General features: G+C 39.6%; 1 protein-coding gene across 1 annotated transcript; it reads left to right on the top strand.

Annotated features, from left to right (window-relative positions):
• Window positions 1–281: 281 nt before the first annotated feature.
• On the top strand, window positions 282–8,591 carry SDE2 (SDE2 telomere maintenance homolog (S. pombe); the record flags this gene model as incomplete). The annotated part of the gene is given in 8 exon segments (XM_008946266.1): window positions 282–399; window positions 2,470–2,581; window positions 3,095–3,264; window positions 3,990–4,101; window positions 4,750–5,158; window positions 7,929–8,079; window positions 8,414–8,449; window positions 8,452–8,591. Coding segments are annotated over 8 exon segments (1,248 nt in total), but the record flags the coding sequence as incomplete, so codon positions are not given.
• Between the last annotated feature and the right edge of the window lie 1,265 nt (window positions 8,592–9,856).

Genomic DNA, 9,856 nt, shown 5'->3' with positions numbered 1-9,856 from the left:
TGGGTTTTACTTGTTTTTCGTATGGAGCGTTCGAGCCCTCAGCGTGATTTCCCCCCTAGCACGGCTTTCCCCGTCTGTGCTGACAAGCTGATGTAGACTGTGTTTAATGCTTGAGGAAACGAGAATGAAACCAAGCGCCACAGTGTTGCTGCTTTTAAGGTTGTCTGGGTCTTGTTTCTTTTCTGTTCTTGTAGGAAGAAAATATTATTTCTTCATGATTTACTTTTTAAGAATGTTTCGTCCTTAGCTGATCATATGACTCAATTGTGTTGTTTTTCTAGAACATTCCTGAAGAAAGCTTGTATGTGAAGTGTAATGGACGACTTGTTGATGATGATGATGTGCTGCAGGACGGAGTCGTTTACAGCTTGGAACCAAGACTTTGTGGTGGAAAAGGAGGTTTGTTATTAGACTGCTTCTTACAGATTAGATTCTTATGCTAAATAACTTTTGTCTTACCTTAGTCTATGCTGACAGCAGCAGTTCTAACCTATTAGCACATCTCTTTCAGTATTGAAGACTGTGATAGAACGTCTGTTAGCTGAAACCAAAGTCTGTGTGCGGAGCTGAGACTTGACCAGGGAAGCTGCAGTTCAGCTAACAGCTTTGCTGGCACAGCTCTTTTTTGCTTCCCTGGATTTTTTTAGATTCTTAAGCTTTATTCATGGTCACTTTGGACAAATATTCCATGTACAAATAGTCTGTGATTTTCGTATGTTTTAGGACCTAACTGATTTTATCTCCTTATTTGGGAAAACATAAATGCCAAGATCTCAGTAGCCTAAGAACTGAAGAATTCAATCTAAGATAGACTCCTTACATTGCCAAAATATTTTAGCTGTGTTACTGAATATGTATATTAGTTGCATAAAAATTATTCAGTCACCAACATGAGCATTGCATAAAATGAAACATGGTGGGTGAAGCAAGTTTAGCAGAGTATTTGAATGTAATTGGAGTCAATATGTTTGCTTTTTGAATTGAGTTCTCAGAATTTTCTAGCTGTTGCACTAAAATGCTGGATAGTTCTGCAGTCTTGTGTCACACACTGCAGCTCAGCTTGCTTTGCTGCTTTCACTTTAAGATAAAACACGACATAGATATTACTGCTACAGCTTGTGAAGTGTTGCCATTTCTTGAAGTGTCCTGAAAGTGGTCCATTTGGTAGAAATTCATAGTACAGGATGCTTCTTTTTTACCTGTTATCCATCAGCTTCAGTTATCCTGGGATAGGGAAGGATAGGCATTCTGTGATTCGCTCTGTTCTACTGCCATGCCACTGGGGTCAGTTTAAAATTGTTCTTTAACAGTTCTCTCTGCTCTCTAAAGTGTTGTTTTCTTTTACTTTATAACTTAAAAGCCTGATAAAAACAGGCGAACAAATGCAGCTAAGAACTATTGACACTCGCTGTATGATCTCAAGGGAGGACAGATTATGCAGGTTTAAAAGAGAACTGAACATTTTATTACTAGACCTAATTCAGCACTTGTGACCTTAGTGAAGGCGTTGCTGCTGATTTTTGGGGAACATAGCTGGCTAGGTGTAGCAGTTAGGTCTGCATTCTTTAGAATGTAAAATTCAGTAGCATGTGTCATGAACTACAGAATTTCTTGCAAATAAGCAGCAATTTGATTTATTACCTGAACACAATCCTTTTTCTGCCTCATGATACAGTAGGCTGGCTGTATTGGTTACTGTTTGTAACATTACTTAAAGGTACTCTTGAGGCTCTGAAAAGTATAATTTGTTAAGCTTCTAGTTGAAAAAAAAAAATAGCCAGTGCTTGGCTTGGCATTTTCAAGTAGCTTGAAGCATTATATTAATCTTAATTCACATTGCATTTCTTTGAGGTAGTTAAACAAGTGTCTTTCTACAGCTGGAGACAATGTAAGGTGGGACTGAGTAAGAGAAATTTGCTCTCTTGACAGTGAGTAGGACCATATAAAAATCTGTTTGGGGGGCTCTCCAGCATAACATTTTACATCATGATCACCTTGATGAAGCAGCTAAGGCTGTCTCATAGCAAAGTTATTTTTCTTTTTATTGGATTCTTAAAAGGGGATTTAAGTTTGCTAGGAGCTTAAGAGGGAGGTATATCCTGGCTAAATTAGAAAGGACTCAAAATGTTACCTTGAGACAAAAAAGGTTTCAAACCTTTTTGCTGGGGTAGACCAGAAGTAGGCTTTTGTGTCACAAGTGTTGCACAGGTTCCAGAAAATCTGGTGTCCATCTGTTTTTGCTGCTCCTGATATGACACAAGATGAGTAGTAAACACTGGATACCATTTTTTGACTTAATGTTTCAGCATTTCACCTAATGACAATTCTCCAACATGTTGCAACTTTTGATTTACCTTTTATTTCAATTGCATTGAGGGAAGGTGTTGAATTCACTGTAATCTTTTTCCATAATTAATTCTTCATCTCAGTTTGTTTCTGTTTGGCTAATTCTCCTTACGTTTCTCTCAGGGTTTGGCTCTATGCTGCGAGCACTTGGTGCTCAGATTGAGAAGACAACGAATAGAGAGGCTTGCCGAGATCTCAGCGGCAGGAGACTTCGAGATGTCAACCACGAAAAAGCGTAAGGCATTTTCTTAAAAACTAGAATTATAAAATAAAAATAAGTCAAATGACAGCCTGTTGTAGGAATGAAATTTTATTTTGATTACTAAAAAGAGCAAAAGTGATATATTAAGCAGAGATAGACTGGAAGCCAACAGGATTCTTCTAACTATAATTATTGCAAAATAGATGTGGCTCTACCCCAGCCTGCTTCTGAGAGACTGTTCTGCACCTTAGAGATTTCCCGTTTGGAATTCTCACAGTTCCCTCTGAAGCTGCAAGACATATTTGGGATATGTGACCCTGCTGCTGTTTGTTGTTTCCAAAATAAATTTTACTCTCTTCTCTGTAGCAGAATCTCTGTATATTCTTCCAGTAATTCCCGTGGGTGTTGTTAGTTGTCTCTTCCTGTAGTCTCCCATCCTAGCAGGTGGTTGAAGTATTCAGCAATCACAAAGCAAAAAAAAAATAAAAAATTGTGCTACATTAAATGCTGGGAACACCCTTGTTTCCATGGTTCTGTCATCTGCAGGATGGCTGAATGGGTGAAGCAGCAAGCAGAACGGGAAGCAGAAAAAGAGCAGAGGCGCTTGGAACGGCTGCAGCGGAAGCTCGCGGAGCCGAAGCACTCCTTCACAAATCCAGACTACCAGCAGCAGTGCCACGAAATGGCTGAGCGACTAGAAGACTCAGTCCTTAAAGGTAGTGCAGATTAACCTCACTTTCTCCCCTCCAAAAATAAAGCAAACTAAAAGTCCCTGCAGCCTCACTCCAGTATGAAAATTTAAAAAAAAAAAAAAGCTAACAGTAACTCTTTGAATAGAATGGAATTTTGAGTTCCAAGTAAAATATGTTTGGCTTAATTTTTCCTCCTTGGCTGATGCTACTTCTTTAATATTACATCAAGAGCATGACAGAAGTGGTGTTTGATCTTGCTGTATGACAGTGTCATCTCATAATAAAAGCAAAATTCTGCAAAGGTAATGTTGTTAGTTAGCTGTAAGAATTACAAAATTGTTTTTAGTGAAATGATAAAATATAAACAAGTATTATATAAAAACTAGAAATTGACTCCAACTACAAATACCGTGTTTCACTTACTGTTCTCTTTTTTTTTTTTTAATTTATCCATGAATTCTTCTCTTGCTGGCAGCTTAATAGTGAAACTTGAGGCCGAATGGAATGTAGAACCTGAAAGTTCAATTCAGGAATCCAATTGTAATCACCTATGTGCCTTAGTAAACCACTGTAAAAAAAGCTTTTTCTTCTACTGACTTTATTTTGAATCTTTGATTCTGCATAAACGTACACCAATAGCAATTATTTTCGGTTGGTGTTTAAACTGCATCTGAAATGAAAAGGTAAGTAGAATTTACAACATAGATGTATTTCGTGCTGGTGAAGTAGACTTTTACTTTGTTTTGAAGGATTGCAGGCTACATCAAGCAAACTAGTGTCCCCAGAAAATGGTAGTAGTCGGAAGCGTCCGGGTGAAGCTGGAAAGAATGGAGCAAAATCTCGAAAAAGAAAATGTTTTTGGTAAGCATTATGCCTTGTTTTTATACTCATATGTTAAGTCTTGAACAGGATGAAGGGTTAGGTATATACAAGTGAGCAACATGTTAACTGAGACGTAGACTTAAATAGGAATAAGAAAGCTGAACTGATTGAATTAGAGAGCTGAAAGTAAATGTTGCTGCATTCATATAATTCTGTCCCCGCTGGAGCAGACAAACTTTATTTGCAAAAATAGGCACACTTGGGTTTTTTTCCCCTCTTTCTAATATGGTTCTGTTCTATTACTTCTCATTGTCCTTTTTTTATTAATGAATTACATTTCCAATGAATTTTAAAAGGTTGTTTTGTTTTGTTTTTTTTTCTTCTGGCATCTTTCACCTAATGAACATGAAAGAGAAGTCTTAGACATTCTTGTGGTGTTTGGAGTAGCAATAGGTAGCACACATTTCTGTATTGAGAATGTTGTAAGAAGATGCCTGTTTTGGGGCTTTGTTTGGTCTTGTTAAATATTAGCAGCTCTTTCATTTACTAAACTGTCTTAAATAGCTTCTGGAGTGCACTATAGCTCTTTGAAGTTAATTTTGGAAAAAGAAATGTGACAATAAAAAGATTTTTTTTAAAAAGACTGAAATAAATGCATATTGATTTGTAACATATTGTTTGTGACAGGCTGGGATTGGAAGGATTGGATGACGCTGACAGCTCAGACTCTGAGGATGACAGTGAAGATGATTCCCCTCACACATCTGATGGAAGCTGTCCATCAGGCAGCAGATACAATGAAAATGCTGGAAATTTAAATGAATACTCAAGCAGCTCTGTGGATTCAGGAGAGGGTAGTCCAGCTACAAGTGCAACTGAGAAACCACTGGAGCAGCCAGAAGATACTGGAAGAGATCTGCAAGGAGAGACGCAGGCAGGTGGGCAAATTGAAATTCCAGCTGAAGAAAACAGTAAAAAGACAAAGCCCTTGAAGGAAGAGGCCCAAGAAGAGAATGAAGTAACCGAAGCTCTGAAAGAAGAAAAGCAAGAAAATGTTTCTTCTAAGGCACAGGAAACAAAGCCGTTACAGAGCACAGTAAGTCTGAAGCAGTACAAAATGTCATGGCTTTTTCTTCACCTGCTGTTACTCAATCGCTTTTCCCTTTGTGGATGACAGCAAATGGGAGAGTATTTGTGTCACACAGATTCACAGAATGTTAGGGGTTGGAAGGGACCTCAAAATATCATCTAGTCTGACCCCCCTGCCAGAGCAGGGTCACCTAGAGTACAGCACCCAGGAACACGTACAGGCAGGCCTTGAAAGTCTCCAGAGATGGTGACTCCACCACCCCCCGGGCAGCCTGTTCCAGTCCTATGACTTCAGTGTGTTGGGTGAATGTGCTTAAATTAGAATCATAGCTAAGATACTAATAGAATTGCCAAAACCTGATCCAGAGCACAAAAAATCCCAAGGTTCAAAAGAAAACCAGGTTAACTGAAAATGGAATGTAGCAAGCTAATGGAAACCGCAGCCAAAGAAGGCTCTTGGTTGGCAGTGTCTCCATGAAGAAAGCTGAATCATAGTATGGTAGCATTGTCTTGAGAGATGCTAAGTAGAATGGGTCAAGGAAGACCTCCTGTAGCATTAAGATTTTGGTAGTCTGGAGTTTTTAATAAGATGCAGTTGCCCTTTGCTGTCTGGTATTGTCTTTCCTGAGATCCATATTTCTCTTGGGTGGTTTTTTTTTTTTTTTTTTTTTTTTTGGATATTTTTTCCACTTTTGGGGAGAGGGAGAATAAGACCCTTCTGTAGGATGTAAGACTCTTGCCAATACTTTTTGACTCATTACCAAACTATCAAGTTTGACTTATTTATAACAAAATTTGACCTCAGTGCTTATGATTGAACTCAATTTTTAAACTAGAAGTTGTTCCATGTAGATGCCCCCTAAACCAATCAGCTGATCAGTCTTTATTGGGTTTTATTATAAAAAGGCTTGAGTCTAGTTCATAGAGAACCTTAGTCTGCTGCAAACTTCACTTCTTCATTGACCATTAAAAGTCTGAAAGCAGCAGCTCCTTCATTAGAGAGGCACAATTAGTGTAAATGAGGGGCTTCATCTGAACTGCAAAAGATGGTGGAAGAGTGGGTTTTAAATTGACCATCTGGTGTATCTGTGGTGGAAGCAGGTCTGTACTGTTGCTGTAGCAGTATCCCTGCAGGCAGTCTGGGTTGGTGTCAGGTCTCAGGCAGATCAGGAGCAGTGCTGACTGTGAGGTTTTGAGCTGGGGAGTTGCTGGGATTTTTCTGCTTTTTTTTTTTTTCAGATTGACCAGAAAGCCCACCATCAGCCACCACTGCCAATGACTAGATTGTGAGAAGTGAACTTTTAATGCAGTCAAATGGAAAAAAGACCCCATCTATAATCTGATAAATTGAACTTTGCTGGCTATAGTAGTACAGTAGATGACAAATTTTAAACAGGATGTTTACCATTCTTTGCTGTTTACCTTTTGCTCAGTGTTGGCAAGACTGTCTATTCCTAGAACAGGAAACTCCACCAGTGCTGTGGCAGATTGCTATTGCAGGTGGGACTATTTTTATAATAGTCCTTGATGGATTTTTTTAAAAGGAGGATGAGAATAATGAGGCAACCAGTCTCTTTTTTGTATGCTTAGCAGGACAAAGGTTCTAATTTTGCTGTTGTTGATTGGTTTTGGTGAGTTCATGCCAGAGTGGTCTCATTCCCACTGCTGCTCTTTCTTGCTCTGAAGTCTCATTGATAACACCATCATCGTACATACCATAGCACTAATATGTGCTTTTAAGTATCAAACAAAATGGGCTTAGGTTTTTGTGTCCTTTTTAGTGTGTTACTGTGTTAGTAAACTTCAGCATTTGAATTACTCTGTCTTTGTCCATATTCCTTTGTAGACAAGGCCCTGGGCTTGGACTAGACAATCTAAGGGTCCCATTCACCCCTGATTATTCTGTAAATATATTAATTTCCTTTCAACATGAAATTTTAATCCATTTTCTTGTGGCAGGATGAGATTTGAAGTTCAAAACTTGATTTTTGGTTAATCTTACTAAAAAGAGAATGTTTTTATATCTATTTCTATAATTACGGTGTAACTGCATTAACAGTAATTATTCATCCTCCTTCCTGCTACTGCTGGGAGTATCTTGGTTACATCCTGCGTTGGGCTAAACGGGGTCTGTTAGCTTTGCCATGCCACTGGAAGCCAAGGTTAAGCTGCTGACCTGCTATGTGAGATGCTGAGCTGTTGGTCTTAATTCCATTTTTTTGGGAGCACTTAACTTCCTTGGGGATAGAAACTGTCCAGAGGAACAGGATTAAATACTACCACTTTTTTTATTGTACATTTCTGCCATTCCTCTATACCATTCAAAATGACCAGTGTGTCTGTCTTGGAGCCTACATGCATTGCAAGCCTAAGCACATCTCCAGTTTGTCTGGGCATGTTGGAGTGAGCCTTTAACTAGCAGAGGGATTGTGCAGAGTAGAACTGTAGCAGAGCAGTTTGCCACTGAGTTCAATGCTCACCTGAGCTTCACCCCACTCTTGGGGGTGTTACCTCTACCAAGATTTGGGTTGTTTACTATGAGGCTGCTAGCTTGTAGGTGATGCAGGAAGGCTTTGCGTGGGTAGCATAAGTAGGGCTAAGAATGAGAATATGCAATGTAAAACATACTGAGACATTGCTTGGCTTTATTAAGTCATTAGGAGCTTGAGATAATCCTAATGGAGGGTTGTCTGTGAAATGAAGCTTTCTGTCTATACTTGTTCCTCCCCTCTGAATAGGGAAGAAAATAGTCTGATGGGATATTTTTCTCTTTGCAGGAGGTGGAACCAATAGACCTACTGGCATTCAACTCTGCTGCTGAAATGGAAGCCCTGGGTTTAGATAAGCTGAAGATGGAATTGATGTCTTTAGGACTGAAATGTGGAGGCACTTTAAAGGAAAGAGCAGCAAGGCTTTTTTCAGTGAGAGGTCTGTCTAGAGACCAGATCGATCCTGCCTTGTTTGCAAAGCCCTCTAAAGGGAAAAAAAAGTGAATTTTTTTTTTTAATTATTTTGTATCTGTCTGCTTTTAAGTTTTTCTTATGATGTTGGCATTCTGTGTTGCCACATGTAATTTTTTGGCATCCCTGGGTAGTTTTGTTTCTATTCTTCATGAAGTTTGATTAACATAACACAGAGTAAGTTGCTAGATACCAGATAGTTATGCATTCAATATTAAAGGAGTGAAACTACTGTCTTTTGATAAGCTTTACAAATGGTTGTAGCAAGTCTTAATGCAACAGGTAGAACAGACTCTCTGCATATGGGAAGAAACAACCTGAATATTTTCTGGAAAATGGTAGTATGACACTGTCAACACCTATTTTAAGAAAAATAGCCATTCTTTCGTAGCTTTATATTGAGCCTCCTTTAATGTGTGTTCCGGTGAGCACAGTTACAACTGTCAAATGAGAAACATCGAACTTATGATCCTGACTTAAAAGCTGAAGTTTCTTTAAATAAAAAGAACATTTTTATATGGATGAGATCAGTATAAATAAATATGCTGTTTGATGAGTTTCTGTGGTATGTCAGGTATCAGTGTGATACAGATTATTAATGTGTGTGTTTCTTTTAGAAGCAGTTAAACAAGGGTATTTACTTATTTTGCTCTGGAAAAGTGTTTGAGGGAAAACACATCGCTTCCTTAAGAAATTATAAAATATAAAGTACATTTGCTGGATACTGAAGTTCAGTAAGATGCAGAATGATCACCTGAAGCTGAGTGAGGAAATTTAGGATATATTTTTTCATTCTTATCCTACAGTAAAAGCAATGGAATAGTCTGGTCCAGGATAAATCACCACTGCAGATGCTTTATCTAGGAGCAGCGTCTGTAATGTGGGTGCTGGAGGTCACCCTGCGGGGGGTCAGGCCCCCTCACTGAAGGGCAGTGTCACTGCCCTGGTCTTCAGCTGCCACTTCTATGCTTGCCTCAGTGCCTCAGATTGCAGCTTTTCCCACCTTGGGCTGGGGGATGTTACCTTTATGATCTGCTCATCAGATTTTCTTGTAGAGATGCTTGAAAAAACATCATTATCTCCTATTCCGACATCCTACTATCCCTTTATCTGTTTTAAAGTTTGGCTCATGAAGTAAAGTTTTTGAATTGCAATACTGTTAGGAAACGGGCCTCCAATGCCAGGAAATTGGGTCACTGATATAGCACTGAAGTTTTCTGACACGAGCAGTTTGTATTTATGTCAGTCAGTTTTGCGGTCTTGCAGCCTCTCTCCTCAGAAGCTGTTTTGTTCATGCTTGGAAGCTGAGAATTGAGGATTGAGAGAGGGTGTTAAAGCTCAAGGGTTTATCCCTGACAGACTCTGCAGGAAAGCTGTTAGATCAGTCATGTTGGTGCAGCTGCTCCAAAACACGGGTTAACCTGTCAGTTTATCCAAAGTGACCTCCCCAGGCGTGCTGTTTTAAAGCCAGGTTGGAAGGCTGGCTGCCCACAGGCTGGTGTGTGTGCCCATCCCTTCCCAGTGTGGTTTTGGGGGGGTGGGGACCCCGTGTCAGCAGGTGTCGCTGTGGGTCTGGGCTATGGGGCACCTGTCCCTCCTGTTCTCCCACCACCAATTTTGTTCTTCTATGCAGCTACAACCTACCTCGTTGGTAGGAGATGGGGCTTGGCCCTACTGAGGACAGGGGTGGGAATTAGGAAGTGCATAATTCATTCCTATTGCAGCAGCTGATGTCTAGGCAATTC

This window comes from Merops nubicus, unplaced genomic scaffold (assembly GCF_000691845.1).
Source record: "Merops nubicus isolate BGI_N331 unplaced genomic scaffold, ASM69184v1 scaffold49958, whole genome shotgun sequence".
Lineage (NCBI taxonomy): Eukaryota > Metazoa > Chordata > Aves > Coraciiformes > Meropidae > Merops > Merops nubicus.
This window is presented reverse-complemented; position numbering and strand designations above follow the sequence as displayed.